The sequence below is a fragment of the Amborella trichopoda genome, chromosome 4, assembly GCF_054954075.1.
Source record: "Amborella trichopoda isolate Santa Cruz 75 chromosome 4, AtrichopodaSantaCruz75HAP2 v2.0, whole genome shotgun sequence".
In the NCBI taxonomy this organism is placed as follows: Eukaryota; Viridiplantae; Streptophyta; class Magnoliopsida; order Amborellales; family Amborellaceae; genus Amborella; species Amborella trichopoda.
Genome location: NC_142339.1, coordinates 34,729,092 through 34,745,621, shown reverse-complemented (window position 1 = coordinate 34,745,621; position 16,530 = coordinate 34,729,092). Strand labels below are relative to the sequence as shown.

At 36.8% G+C, this 16,530-nt stretch overlaps 1 protein-coding gene across 2 annotated transcripts in view; it reads left to right on the top strand.

Annotated features, from left to right (window-relative positions):
* The window catches only part of GC2 (golgin Putative 2), a 59,666-nt gene that overhangs the window by 24,751 nt on the left and 18,385 nt on the right, over window positions 1–16,530 (top strand). Inside the window, exons 3-5 of one of the 2 annotated variants that reach the window (XM_011623015.3) lie at window positions 8,793–8,903; window positions 9,076–9,135; window positions 12,769–12,826. In XM_011623015.3, the coding sequence (XP_011621317.1) occupies window positions 8,793–8,903; window positions 9,076–9,135; window positions 12,769–12,826 (229 nt within the window). The remainder of the gene's footprint in view (window positions 1–8,792; window positions 8,904–9,075; window positions 9,136–12,768; window positions 12,827–16,530) is intronic. The other variant, XM_088864004.1, reaches the window with a different exon arrangement.

Here is a 16,530-nt window from a genome sequence, read left to right as displayed (position 1 = left end):
CTATTTCCCGAATAGAAGATTGATTAGAGCACATGACTATGAAGCCTGGTAAAAAAATTAAATAAGTATTTGATGTGCAAACCATGAAGAATCGCCAATGCAACTATGGTTGATAACTGGTTCAATGGGAAGGTGACCCCCTAACCAATAGTACAATGATTGAGTTGTATCCATACTTTTCTGAGTTGTATGCAATCATGGGAAGCACACATTTTGGGGAATTGGTTCATGGGTTTGCATGTGTAGGTTTCTTTCCCCATGTAAAGATCCACACTAAGTTCTGAAATAAGGTTGGCTTTCTATTTGTAGTGGAAAGAAAGCTTGGACAGGGAAGTTAGGAGGGTTTAAAGGGCTATGTGGATAGACAATTTTCAGTTCTAAGTTGAATATTGAACAATCGTAAAAGGTGTAGAGCTTGTTTTGAGCCCCCTTCTAGCTGTTGATTGTTCTGTTTGTTATTTTAAAGGATCTCCTTCAGATTTTTTGACTTAATTTCATTTCCTTGTGGAACTATTTCTTCTATTTAGCTTTTGTTTTATGTTACCATTGGTGTCAACTGATTTTAGAGAGAGAAAGTCTTGCTCTATGGTTGGTTCACATCATGCGGCTCAGGGCCAGACGAGTCCCAAGCTGAATTTGACTTATAAGTAACTCGCCCTAATTCTTTCATGTTGTTCATTTCAACTAGGTTCTTTCTAGGTGGTATGCTCATCACACAATAAATCAAGGTTTGTTAACGTTTTCCATTGCAATATTAACTAAGCATATGCTACTGCAGATTAGGAGTTGGGCTTGGGCTTGAGTGGCTAGCAGCACATGTTTAGCAGTACTACATTTCAAGTTCAATTCTTACCTTCGAACTACCCAAAAAAAAAAAAATGCCACTGCTGATCATGATTCTTCAAATGTATTTCAACTTCCAGATTCTGTTTTATCCTTGAACACTCTTTTATGCTGTAAAGGTATGAAGCAAGATACTGTGTGAAGGATAAGTACAGGAAAATGTAACGACTCAAATTTTTCTGAAACTAAAAAAGAAAAAGAAAGAGAAATAATTATAATAATAATAATAACTCTTTGTGATGGTTCATTTTTATAAGGTGGACCTTTGCTCCACCATCTTTTTCTCTTGTTTTTCATTAGATGGCGTGGCAACCAAGCAACTCTTTTTTTTTAAATTCTGCTGGTCCCTTTTATTAGTGTGGACCTTTGGTCCACTAGCTCTTGCAAAGTTTTGCTTGAAGGTGGTTAGCATTTCCACCTTACGTGGCAACTCATATGTGGGGCACCTTTTTTATGAGGTGTTACAATTTTAATTGGTCTCTCTCATGCTATACTTTCTCTCGCTCTAAGTTACCATTCTTTTTACATTCACTGTACTCTCTCTATCTGGTACTGCTTCTATTTATTGCATTCTCTCTTTTTCTTCATCTACCCCACCATAGTACTTCCCTGAATTTCTGCAAGCCAAATTTATTACCTCCATTTGGTAATAAATTTTAATGTCTCTCTCATCTCAAAGTGCCACATAGGTAAGTGATCTCATTTTCTTGTAAAATAGTTATTTGAAAATTGATATTTTCGCTTTAATAAAATTGTCATAGTTTCGTCTATTATTATGAATTTTAGATACTATAAATTTTACGTGTAAGTGACTTCATTTTTCCTGTAAAATCAATGTTTGAAGAAAACTGATATTTCTATAATATTCCCAGAGATCTTTCTGCATTTAATTGTAATATTTCCTAAATTATAAGTTTTATGTATTTCTGTATTTAATTGTAATATTTGCAGCATAAATCTTAGATACTATAAATGTTATATGCAAGTATATGCAAATGTCATGTGCAAGTGTTATGTGCATGTGTTATGTTCACGTGTTATGTGCAAGTGTTATGTGCAACTGTTATGTACAAGTATTATGTGTAAGTGTTATGTGCACGTGTTATGTGCAAGTATTATGTGCACGTGTTATGTGCAACTGTTATGTGCAACTGTTATGTACAAGTATTATGTGAGAGGACTATGTGTAAGTATTATGTGCAAATATTATATGCAAGTGTTATGTACAAGATTGATTGTGTACCTAACAGCTGTTGGGGCTCGGGTAGGTCCTCAGACCAGTTATCTAGGGCCAAAGGTGTCAAAAATGGAGTGTTTTACTTTGAGGAGATGGATACTTCACCTATTGGAATTATTAATGATAAAAAATTTGTCAAAATTGACAAGAAGGTGATGGATTCATGTTGGGGCCGGTAAGAAAACTGTCTATTGGGATACTTCTTGGGCTGCCGACCTGATTGAAATTATATGAAAGATATAAGATTTGTGTGCATGACAACACATATACTACATTGATATATGGCATGCGATTGACATAATAAAGTCTTTTGAATTTATATTCATGGTAGTATAACATAGTGATGTCCCTTGTGAATATAGCATAAAAATGTTGATGTTTTTGTGATTACATATGAAACATGCTTCTGATAAGATATGTGTGCATGACAACATGGTTCTGATACGATATGTATGCATGGAAACATGCTTATGATAAGATATGTGTGCATGGCAACATGCTTTTGATAAGATATGTGTGCATGACAACATGCTTTTGATAAGATATGTGTGCATAGCAACATTCTTCTGATAAAATGTGTGTGCATGACAACATGCTTTTGATAAGATATGAGCGCATGTAAACATGCCTCTATTATGATCTGATGAGATATTTATTCTCACAACTATGATTTATCCTTACTCTCTATGATAGGATGAAAGTTAAGAATGGATTGTGTTTGGGAGGTCGCACCCCCAAAATCTGTGTGAGACACTACTCATTGGGACTCCTTTGGTAGTGTTACGCTCTCTCGCCTGTAGGGCACATGAGAGAGTTGTGTCTTGCAAGGTCAGTTTCTATCAAAAGCCCCAAAGCACGCTGGGGTTGTGTCCGTGTGTGAGGCACTACACAACGGATTTACCCGTTAGTAGTGCTTCTCCCTGCGGGATGTTAGAAGTTCTTACCTTAGACCCAAGGTTAGTGGCAGGACTTCTGTTGTTGTAAATGCTTATTTGATTCTATCTGGTACTTAATTGCAGTATTGTTAGAATATTGTTGATCTTGATATGAATCGTGTGTCTAAGTGGACTCATCTGGTACGCTGGTGAGATATGAGTGGACCCATCCAGGACGCTGGTGGGGTATATAAATGACTTACTTGGGACGCCAGTAGGGTATCTTGTGAAGGCATTTCTATTAAAGGAATTATATATGCACTTTCTCATACTGATTTAGTTTGCATTCAAATCTTCGAAATTATGTTAAATTGTGTGTTTCTGAATTTGAATATGTTCTTCATATGTGCTCTTCCTCATATTATGCATTCTTTTAAAAAATATTTACAATTTCTAACTATGATTTGTAAAGATAATGATGGTCACTTACTGAGTAGCCAAACTCATCAAGCTATCGTGAAATTTTTTACAAAGTAGTTGCTGCCGTATTGTTCGTATGTACAGCAGGAGTAGTTTGGAAGAAGTTTGTAGTCATGGATAAAGTCACCTTTGTAACTTTTGTCCTATCAAAGTTGCATATATATATATATATATATATATATATATATATATATATATATATATATAGATCCTCATGTTATCATGAGCTATAAAATAGACATTGTACAATTCTGAAAGTTCCTGAATTGAAAATTTTCTTTTGATACAATATGTGGTGAAAATTTTAAATTTGTTTTGTTCTTAAAGAATTGACTGTCACACCTCAAGAATTTTAGTGTTATAAATCTTGGGGTGTGGCAGTAATGGTCTTAGGAACACAATGCAAGTGTACAAATTTCTTTGAAAAATAAAATACCCATGTTTAATGTTTCAAAAGTGATTTCTATGGTAAAAAATGAGCCATGTATTGTAAATTGGTTCATCACTGCAAATAGAGAATCCATACCCTTTGGGCATCTTTAGAGGGCCACACTCACAAAATGTTTACTTATATCAACCCTTGGGGCACTTCAAATGGGCTGTGGCATGAGATTGTACTATTGAAAATTGGCAAACTCAGCAACACTCCTGCTTCATGTCCTGCTAAAGCTTAGGCAAATAATACTTTTCCTCCACCAATGCTATGTTTTTGGATTGCCCAAAATGGTCACCAAGATTACCACCGTGCGACTCCATAATTATGTTTATTGCAAAAACCTGTTGGGAATGCATGTGTACGGTAACATAAATTGCCATCCTGCAACATATATTTAAATGAAGGTTCATTGCCTTGCCTGCACCTTTCCCGTAGAGGCCTAACAAGGGGTCATCAGCATATTGGGTTTTTGAGCATCTCAAACCCAATGACTCTAGGGGTTAAAGTTATGGTAATAATAGATTATCGACTTAAAGTATCAGGTACTTGTTAATGAACACCAAATTTATGCTCAAGGACAAATTTTTACTTGGAAAGAAAGCCACCCATGTAGCATGATGATTGAGCTTTCTTTGTGAGTTGAGGCATCAAAGGGACTTCATGATTGGAGCACAAAACAAACATAATTTGAATGAGATAATTCATTCAATGCTTACCGCTTGCACAATGGCACGAAATTACCTTTCATAGACAATATGGGTCCTTGCAATATTCAATTTTTCATTAGAAAATGCAATAGACCGTCCCTCTTGATGTAGAACAGCACCTATCCTGATATGAGGCATTACAATCCACCTCCAAAACTTCCTTAAAGTAGCAATGCTAGCACCAGTGGCACTTTAGTTTTCTTTTATAAAGCCCTATAGTTTTAAAAGCTGCCTTCCATTCATGAGTTGGGCACATCCAGATTTGATGCTACCTAGGAGAAGATAAAAGCATTGGACATGTTATCCACCAATCTCTTAGGTCTATTTTGGAGAAGATAAAAGCATTGGACATGTTATCCAACAAATCGTCAAGTTTAGGTATTGGAAAGCTGTATTTGATGGTTATCTCATTGATAGCTCTGTTGTCCAGACATGTATGCCATGATTTCATTTTTCGGTTAAGAGGTTGGGATAGCACAAGGTCTCATGCTTTCTCAAGCTAGCTCATTCTTTAACAACTGATCCACTTGTCAATGTAGCTCCCCATGTCCTTTTGGGCTCATCTATTTAAGGCTAAACTAGGCAAACTTGAATGCTGATTTCTCTTGTTGAAGGCAAATCATAAGTAATTCATCCAGCATCATATCTTTAAATTCTTTCCGAGTTGTTCTGTGAGCCTTATTTATGACGAAGGAATATATGATGCCAGCTTGCTTAATCTCTATAAACTACTGCATAATAAAAAGGTTGGCATACTTTCCATTTTAACTTTGGGTTGTTCATCTTCTTTTAGAAATAGGACAGTCACCTTCACAGTGCCCTTCCAAAGCATGCAAGTATTCTTAGATCCATTATGAATGGTTTCGCAGCTTGGTTTCGCAGCTTTCGCTGTCATATTGCCATGGTTGTCCAAGAAAAATACGGCATGCATCAGCAGGACCTATGTTTCGCTAAACCTTACCTGAATGAATTTTAGCTGTGGAGAAAGGAACAAGGCATCTCTTAGTAAGGAACTCAGTACCTTTCTTTAACTAAGAAATCTTGTAGGGCAGTGGGCATTTCCCAAAATTCAGCTTTAGGTTGTCCACCATGTCCATTGCTACCATATTTTCACATCTTGTGCTACAAACCTTCCCAATAGAAGTGCATCATGCGTGGAAGCTATTAGTTCTCAACCAATGGTCTTCTTTAAATCTAGGGATAGTTATCACGTGCCAAACAACGAAGTACTTAACACTATTGGCACACTAATCAGCTTCTTGCATGTCTGTATATGTTCATCAACTTTGCTTTTCATTTCTACTTCTTCGTCCTCATCACCATCAACTCGTTCATAAGCTTGCGGGTCAAAGGGCCTTTTTGTGCATTTTGATGAACAGTGGCCCTGTTCTCCACAGTTGAAGCACTTGAATGTGGCTCCTCAATGCGGCCTATTAGCAATTACATGACCTTGACCAGTACTCCCTCGTTGACTGTTTGGTTGGGCACTGGGTCGATTAGGGTAAGACCTGCCACTTTTGATCCATTAGGGCCTCGAGGTCGAGCTTGGTTCTCCTTGGTCACCAAAGTTGTCATCAAAGTTCTCTTTTGATGCTCTTCGACTTCCACAGCAAGTTGGTAGGCATCATCCCTTCAAGGGGTGTGAAGGGGGACTTGATCTTGAATGGAGAGATGTAACCTGCTAACATGGCAAGTAACAGACTGCTTGTCAGTCTCTCTCAAGTCAATTTGGGTCATGAACTGATAGAAGTCCTCTCATGCATGGATTTGTTACCTTGCTGGAGATTATTTAATCTCTGAAATAGGACCTGATTGCAATCAGATGGGATGGGGTTTTGTGCAACTTGCCTTGCGTCTTGTCCCATGAAGAAATCTTATCTTTGACTTTCCATTTGGACTTGCTTCCACCAAAGCAAAGCATGTCCTCTCAATTTCAAGCTCACAGACTTAGCCTTATATCTTCTGGCAACTCCCTCCTTCCATAAATTATTCAATGTTTCTAATTAATCTAGGAATTCATCGAGTTGTTAGCTGGCATGGAAATAATTCCATGATAAAACTTGGTTCTAAGGCCCTTATGTGATTATTCTTAATTCGATTCTCCTTTATTCCTGAAGGAGCTTTTGAATTTTCAACTTCGTCATCCCATCCAACCTTTTCCAATGTGGTTGGAAGGGGTTCATGTCTATGTTCTGAACCATGAAGGGATGAAGATTTACATTTTCATGTGGTCGTTCTTGTGCTTCGCGATGCAGCATAAGCTGCATTAATTAATCTATTTGTTGTTGGAGACCTTGGAAGCCTTATCACCATCCTCCTTGCCCTCCTCTTTGTTTGGCATGAACTCCTTTTGCTTTCATTGCACTCTCGAGATCGAAGTGGCCGCAAGTACCACCCTGAATCAATTTCCTCTGATTCCAAAATGATGTAAACCAATAGAAAGGCATTTTTCTTGTTAAAATCAATGGACACCAATGGTAACAGTAAACATAAGCTCGATGGAAGGAAGACTCAACAAGGAACGAAATAAAGACAAAAGTTCCGAAAGAAATTATTCAACGTACTAGAGAGATCAATCAACAACTAGGAGGGAGCTCAAAAGAAGCTCTACACGTTTTAAAATTGTTCAATATTTAACACAAAACTGAAACTTTGTCTTACCATGACGCCCCCTTAAATAAAATGCTCCAAAATTTTTCTGCAAGCTTTCTTTTTACTGTAATTGGACACCCAATTTATTTATCAACTCGTGGGTCTTTCCCTATTCATGGGGAAAGAAACCTATCTGTAGCAAACTGGAAACCGTGCACGGTTTCCCCAAAAATGCATGCTCCTAATGCGTGACACAACTCCCAAAATCATGAAGACAATACCCAAAACAAATGCATGTACTATTTCAGAAGTAAGCATGCACCCACATATAGCATCAGTACTAAAATATCCAAGTTTAGGAGCTTTGCATCGCTGAGTGAAACCAGCTCTCTCAGTCAAGTAATGTAAAGACTCAGCTGGTTCTGTTCAAAATCCAGGGCATAATGGGGAGACACGGATTTTGAGTCGACATGATGAGCTATAGAACATTGGTGTACAGTAACTACATTGGAGAGTAGGTGGAGGAAGGGCATTATCGTCGCCCATATCCCTCAAATATGGATGAAGTTGCAGATACATTCACCAAATGCACTGGGAAGGATTCTATAAACTCTAAATCACTAGAAGTGAATGCTTGATCTACATTCCTATTGACCAAGGGATTGGTAAAAAAAGTAGTGTCTGTTTGCTGCAGGACACTATTGGAAATGTCTTTCTCTTTCTTACTTTCTTATGAAGTGAATGGAAAATGAGTTAGGCATTGTTGATGTTTCCTTTTATTTCAAGTGATATTATTAGTAGTGTAGAATATCATTTCTATGAGTGTTCTCTAAAGGCATTAAGGGCAACCAAATTGCCATATGACTTTCAGTGACTAAGTAGGGAGTTTTCTCGTAGTGCTTTGCATCAAAGTTTTTAACAAGTCTTTGATTGCATATATGTATGTATATGTGCATGTGCACACGCACTTACATGCGTGAGCAGGCACATGCATGCAGGTGAAATGCTTTCAAGCTCCTAAAACCTTGGATCTATTATTCCCCAAATGGATGGTTCAGAGTCAGCCTTGAAAGGGAAATGATTTTGATAATTTTTGAGCTCCTAATCATTCTTTTTTATGGAGTAATCTTGGGGATCATCAAAGTCAACCTTTTCTCAAAAAAAAAATCTTGGGGATCATCAAAGATGATCTGGAAACTTTCTAATAAAACGACCCATCTAACCATCAATAATTTACCATCTATTCAAACAAGGTTTCTGTTTGTCGGCCTACTCATCTATTCATATAAGTCCTCTTTCTAAAGTCCATCTTAGAGATGGATATTGGATTAAAAAAATTTAGAGGTCAATAGTCTGTGCCGTGGTGGTTATGAATATAAAATAAAAATTATTTTTTAAAAATAAAATAATAGTTTTGATGTATTTTTCTAGGCCATTGATTTATGGATTTTCGTGGGACCGCCACCTTTAACATCCATCTTTAAGATGGATGCTAGTTGTGTCAAGGGATGGACATGTAGAAGTGCATCCCCTTACTTGTGCTACACTTTTCCTAATAATAATAGCACGTTTACTTTAGTTGCATTTGTGCATATTCTGAGATTTTATCTTTGGTTCATCAGGCTTCTGAGTTGCAAACAAATATGATGGAAGCAATGGAAGCTGTTGACATAGAGAAGCAGAAGCATAATAGTACCAGAATGGAAGCCCTTGCTTGCTTGGCTAAATTAGAGGTTTTGAATAGCGAATGTTGCTTTAGCTTTTTGTGATCATTCTATATATTTTATTATAATTTATATGGTATTGTTTTCCTTTTTGCCATCACAATGCGCTATGGTTAGTAGAATTAATAATGCAACAGTATATCAGGAATATTTAGGTATTTATATCATATAATTGTTGCAGACTACAAATGCAGAACTTGCAAAATCTCTTGCAACAACGCAATGGAAGCTTGAGGTTGAGGTATGCCGAGCTTCACTAAATCGTTGCCATTTTCTTTTCTGCAATACTTGATGAGTTTGTCGCAGCTTTGAAGTGGATTTTAACTAATGAAACCCAACTTAGTCCGTGTTAGACAACTTAAATTTTTCATCTGCTCAATTACATTTTCCACTTCTTTCTTCTGGTAGCTCTGTGTTGGGGGCCTTACTGTGATATTTCTGGTACCTGGCATTTTTTATTTTTCTCTTTATCTTATTATTTTAGGCATTTTTTTACCAGATATGTACTAATTAGTCCAATGTGTCGGCTACAGGGTTGTTATTGCCTTCTGCTTGAGGGTTTGTTATGTCTGAAAGTGTAGTAAAGAGATTTTTTTGAACATGAACCGAATAAAAAATAAATCAGAGAAGCACACGTTGAAGGGACAAACTCACTCGAGATAGCATAAGAAATCAAGAACTTTCGTTGGGGCAAGCACTCATGATACACTCATTTAGTTTACATCCGGTCTTTTATATAGAAAGGGCCACCTTTATCCATGATTACAAAGACATACAGAGACTCAAGAAAGAAAAAAAACAGGAAAAAAAGACCTTCTCATACAGAAACTCTAATTTTCAGATACATCCTGTGTACCTTGCGTATGATGAGGGAGTCAAGCTGGTTTTCTCTCTATAGAACTCCTTAAATTTTGCTTCGATGTGGGATTCAATTCTCTCTATCTCTTTGGAAGTTATGAAGATTCTCTATATCAAGGAAGCTCTCACAGAGCTTTGGCTCTGAATCAACAAGATTATAGCTTGAGATCTTAGTTAGACTTGTTTCAAAATCATGCTCAACGCACCCTTTTTATATCGAGGGTTAAGGCTTGATGAGCAAGGAAGAACCTTCATTGATTTAGGAAGTATTCCTTTGTTAAATCTTCTGCTTCTAGAGTCTTCTGTCTTCAGGAGACACAAGAGGATGATTTTCTGGATATTACATGCCTTATCAAATGCATAACATGCTACTTATGCATCAAAAGACCAAATATGGAAAGTTTTCCGTGAAGCTCTACTTGGCCTGAAAACCAGCAAGCTTGTTCACAAAATCATTTCCTTTTGGGAAGTCTTTAGTCACTGTCATGGATTAAACTTGACTGGCCATCAAAATATCGATCTAATAGTTTTTGTTGCACCCAGAATCTTGATGTATATCTCAAGATTTTTAAATATTAAGTTGCTTTCCAAGACAAAGTTCAAGTGTATCAGAACTTTGCAAATTCCTTCCAATCTTGAATATAAATTTTCAAAACGGGTAAATTCTCCATAAATCACCGTCTGATGTATTTTCCATGATATCTGTAATCAAATTGCACTAGATTTTTCCATATTTTTGAAAAATCTTCAATTTGGTTTCAAAAGGGAAAACCTTCTTTGTTCTTGCCCTAGTCTCATCAATTTACGTCAAACCTTATCATAGTTGATCAATCAAATTCTAAATATCCTCTCCAAGGTGTCATCTTCTTGCAATCTTGAGCCAAAAAGCACAAACCCAGTAGTTCACCTTGAGGCATGAGCTAAGACATAGGGCTCGTGGTGATCTTTCCAGAACCCCACAATTTTTCCATGAAATGTAATGTAACATGTTCTACACACTATCCAGGCCTAAACAAGCCTCTGCAAAGTTGCACTATCTAGAATTGCAATTTACTCCTCATTCAAAATTGTCCTCCGTGTGTCTATGTTTGGCTATGCGTGTCTTGCAATGAACTTTTGGCAAGCTCATAAATGCTCAACAACTCATGGAGAAATTACGATTAAGCTTGAAGTATCATACTCAATAAGCTTCATTTATTTTTAACATCCATGGCTAGGCCATCCGTTGCTCACCATGAACTTTCAAACCTTCATCAAATCTTTCCAAGCTTGATGAAACTTCTCAAGCTTTCTAATTGTATCATACCAAGCTCTCCACCAAGTTACAACATGATTGGGCATAATTTGGGCCACGAACCAAAAGTTCACTGTGAGAGTGCTCCTCACATTTGTGTGGCTCACAGTGAATTTTGGTAGACCCTTGAAGCCACTTCCAAATCTTATTATTTCTGTCAAATAACCATGGAATCCAAGCATTCCCCAAAGTTTGCGACCATGTGGACTTCATTTGGTCTAGATCCAAAACGTTCACCACCAGGGGCCTATGCATGGACTAGGCTCGTGATGGACTTTGGAAACCCATCAAGATGGACTCTGAACTTCGTCAGTTTTGGAGTCGAAGTTTATACTACTATTCAGGAGTATATTCACAGTTCTGATTTTTATAGAACTGCTTATTATGACCTTCTGAGTCCATGACCATTTGGATATTTCCTGATTTATAACTATGTCTGGGCTCTTTTACAAACCACACCCAAACAATATTCTTTTCTAGGATCATAAGTAAATAGCTAATATGGCAGTTGACTTCCCTCAAAAAATAAAAATAAAATATCGATAGCCAATATGGGAGTTGAAAAGATGTTTCCATGTTTACATGGTTGTTTGAGCCCCTGCCATTGTGGAAAGTCTAGCTGAGTCCTTTTAATAACGTCTATGTGTTGGAGCAATGGAATTGCAGTTCACTATTGAATTATTTTTCTTAATTTTGACTTTTGGAGATTCGGGATAGTCATTGTATTTGGATTTAAATGAAATGCCATAAGGTACTCCTCTAGTTGTTGCCTTGTGCCATTCGATTTAAGATGTCGTTTGACTATACGGGATGAGGCTCGTGTTGTAAGGACTAAGGATTATTGTGTGCATTGGTTCTCAAGGGAACAACCTAAGTTGGCTGCTGTGCACTGGTGTTATTTTCACCATAGTTTGAACATATTAATATTTGGAACCATATCTACGCTTCCTTTCTGCATACGCAATTGTTACTGTCCATATAGGGTTTTCCGCACAAGATGATGTGGAATTCACTCTTTTTCTCTATCAATGGGGTATGTTTTTGGTGTTCCTCTCTCTCAAATCTTATCTTAAACTGGATTTAGGATTTCTATAGATAACCCTTTATATGTTATTGAGATAGAAAAGGAATTACATAGGTTTTACATTGTCAAGCTTAAAGCACCTGTCCAGTTGATCTGGTGCAAATATCATGTGCAAAAGCTTTTTCCTCTTTCAGGTGCTCTTATTCCATAGAAAATGCAATTAGGTTGTCCTTTTGCAATTCCTTTCCTCCATAGGTTCTTAATACTTGATATGGACGTCAACAGGTTTAGGAGCCTTTAAGTGGTCGATATGTGTACTTCAGAGTGCCTTTTTTAGGTTAGTAAGCTTGTGTGGTTTAAACCCTTGACCTTACATTCCTAACACCCCTGACTTACATTGCAAACTTCACAGTGCCTTACATCATCAAATTGAACAGTGTGCTGTAGGTGGGTTGTATTGAAATTCTTTTAACACAAACATCCACATATTTTGATGCTTAGCTCTGTTGAGTCTACCTCTCAGGCCTCAAAAAACTTCCATTCCAAGCTGAATTACATCAGAATGGAGGGTCTTTTATTAGCTGTAACTGTGTTGTATCTTCTGTTTTGATGAATTTTCTTTTGTTTTAATGAATTGTCTTGTTTTGATGAATTATAACTGTGTTTTATCTTATTTTCATATTTCTTCGAAATAAAAGGTCCATCGTGTAGCAGAACTTCGACAGGAGATTGAATCAAAGGAAGCAGCCCAGCAAGGTATATACTTCATGAGTATGGAATTAAAATTCCATGCATACATTCGAACGAACTGATAAGTTCATATTTTAGCCTAAGTTGCAGTGCATAGTGCTGATTTGTTGCAATCTGTTGACATTTGTGTAAGCTGCTTGCATTTTGCACATTCACATACTGGTATTGACTTTTTGCTAGTGGTTCATAATCATGTAATCTTCACCTGTAATGTGGATGAGTTGTTTCTGTGCAAAGTTATTTTTGGTTGTTGGAACTTGATCATATCTATCTGCATATTTTGATGAGCCTTTGCCCAAATTTTATCCTTATTAGTTCATTTTGCAGATAGTTCTCCTTAGAAATTTTTAGGGGTGGCAACAGGTTAGGTCTGACCGGACCCGGACCAGGACCAGGACCCGGACTCGGACCCGAACACAACCGGTCCTAACTAGACCCGAACTCGATTGGACCCGACCTAAAAAAATATCTAAATAAATATAATATTTATATTAAGTATATACATGTTTATCTACATATTATATAACTAAAATATATAATTATATTTATTTAAATATTATTCAAATATTGCAGATTATATATTATTTAAATATTAACACTATGTGGATTGGGCCGGTTGGGTCCGGGTCAAGTCTACATGGACCCAGGCCGGACCCGAATAGTGTTTAGATCCAATATTTGAATCCAGACCCGACCCACTGGGTCCAATTTTTGGACCCATACCTGGATCGGGCTCGGGTCCGGTTGTCAAGTCTTGGGTCTGCTCCAGGTCTGCTGCCACCCCTAGAAATTTTGCTACATTCTTTTTGTGTATGGTCGACAATCATGCTAGTTTTTTCTTTCTTTTCATAGAGATATTGATTTTTGTAAATTCCTGTAGAAATTTTTTTTTTGGTTGGGTGTTCTGAGAATTATATGAATTGCTTTATGAATATCATAAAAATATGAGAATTTTCCCCCCTCTGATTTAAATTGGTTTGAAGAAGAAGTGAGTTTTTGGGTTGGAGATTTCTTCTGGTGGTTCTTTACTTTGATTGTTATTGTATAAAGTACATTAATTTATGACATTTTTTGGCTTAGCAATAAGGCACAAGCCTGATAATTTTGCCAATTAATTTGCTTGAGAAATTTCAGTATAATTATTTTTCTGGAAGAATATAAATTCAAAGAGATGCCAGAAAAATGGGAAAGTTGTAAAAGGATTAGTAAATTGGATTAACAATGAAAAAAAAAGAAAAGCCAAAAGATTTCCTACTCTTGCAGGAGTATATTGTCCATTTTTTCCCTTGGGCAAAATCTGATGTAGGCATTATTTTAGGACCCTAAATATTGAGGATATGATATCTTCAACCCACATACTCTCCTCAATGAAAAGGATTTGCAAATTGCTCTGTGTACGCTCATAAAGAAAGAGATGTCTCAAGATTTAACAGAGGCTGTCCATTTTTTGGTGGGTGAGATCTATGTGTTAACGAACTCAAAATTCAAAATTTTTCCTTTGTAAATAATCATCTAGTGACTCTTATGTGATTCTCAAAATTTCAGATTGAAAAAAAATCTCCCTTGTAGGTCTTCTGACCGAGTGAGTAGATGTACAATATATGTTCCTGAGGGAGCATAGTATACATACTCAAAAAAAATTTCAAGAAAGAATAGTTTTTAGCATCTCTAAAATTAACTCATTTCTGTCTCAAACCCCATAAATTTTGAAAGTGACAAGTAGTTAATTGTTAAACAAAGTCTAATAGTTGATTGATTGATTTTATAGTTCAACATTCATCTTTGAATTATCAATCTTGAATCAAACATTTGAACTCGTCATTCATCAAATAAAAAAATTATAAACCTAGAATGTCGCTTTCAAAGAAAATTAGGATTTTGCTTGGGTTCAAGAAGTATTGCATGATGGAAGTATTGGATATATGGCCTTTCAAGACCTTATATGGAATGCCAACACTGTTCAGAGTCACAGTGGGAGTGACCAGGAACATAGTGGCTACCAGAGTCTTTGTGTGCTGGGATCCAGATAGGCCAAAATAACCCCGTTTTGATTGAGGCAAGTTCTTGAAGCGTGTTGTGAATAGAGAGGTTTTACGATTTTTCCTCTAGTTAGGGTCGGTATGACTGGTTTCTCCTCATGTCGTGTAAGCCAGGGCTTGGGGATTAGTGAATCCCCGTTTGTTTGAGGTATGTTATGTATAAGCCCTGTGTGAGCATAGCTGGGCTGTAAGAGGACATGAGCCCAAATCCATGACATGTGAAGCTTGCTCACATCATGTGCATAGACAGTCGTATTTTAGGAAGCCGTTCTGATATGGTAAGCTTCAGCTATCAAAACTGTGCACGTGTGCTGAGAGAGGACCTTCGTATCCGCAAGAGTCCATGTCCTTGGGAGGCACTTGTAATCCACAAAACACCTTAGAATTCGTGCAACCCTCGGTTAGTTTTGATAGGTCCACTCATGTCCGGACTGAAGTTTGTGATGCATAGGGACCTTTTGGGCTGGTTTGAGAAATTGGATTAGGTTTTTGGGTATAGCCCAATGGAGTACCACACAGATCGATCTCCTGTGGAATTGAGGTTTTCCACCCCAGATTTATGAGAAGTGTCAGACACTAATGTTTTGATAAGAAATGATAAAAAATGATTTACCAGGATTTTAGATAACCCTAATGTTTTTATAAGAAGTGATAAAAAATGATTTACCATGATTTTAGATGATTTTTGAAAATTTTATTTCATAGGAAAAATACTTTGACAAATTTGTTGTGTAAATTCCAATTAAGGGCATCTGCACATATGGCATGTGGCACATAAATGGCCAATGTGTGTCACACGTGCATCCCATGGGGCAGCCACGTCATTGCCCAATGGACATGACATGAAAACCCTAACCTTAGGCGTGGAAGCCCTTGCTTGGATGTGACACATAACTTTGACATAATGATGTCATGTCCCCCCCTTTGATAACGACCCCATGTGTGATTGAAGCTTCACATTAATTGAAACAAATGGGTGGCACGCCACCCCAATTGGAGATTTGAAAGGGAGATATTTTATTAAGGGTTGTGATTTATTGATTGAAAAATCAATGATTAAGATGAAGTTGTTTTTGAAAATTAAGGTTTCCAGGGCACTTAAGAAATTATTGAAAATGTGTGGAGGTGTTATGTCGGTATGGTGATAAAGGTGTATTCAATCATCGCCATCCATGTGATAGCCATCAATGGTGATTGACTAGGCTAAGTCTTTATCCTCTCTCAGCTATTGGATCACTCAATGGGTGGTTATATCTAATCTAATGTTTACATCCCACATGAAATGTTTATAAATATGACCTCCTCTCATTCCATTCACACTTGAATGGTTTTAAATTGAATCACCTACCTCTCCTCGCCAAAGCCTCATGCCTCACTCAAATACGTCTTTTCTTTGTCATGATTTTGTGTTAGTTGTTCTTCTTGTTTAAGGCACACCTTTTATGTCACACCCCAAGTTTTATAATATTAGAATTCCTGAGATGTCACAGTCCATTCTTAAAGAACAACAAAAAAACAAATTTGAAAGTTTCACTAAATATTACATCAAAACAAAATTTCCACTTACCTTTTTGATTTGTACAACGTTTTTTGCAAGAAGATCTATGTGTATATACAACTGTAATAAAACAAAAATACAAAATGGAATTCATCCATGACTACAACCTTCTT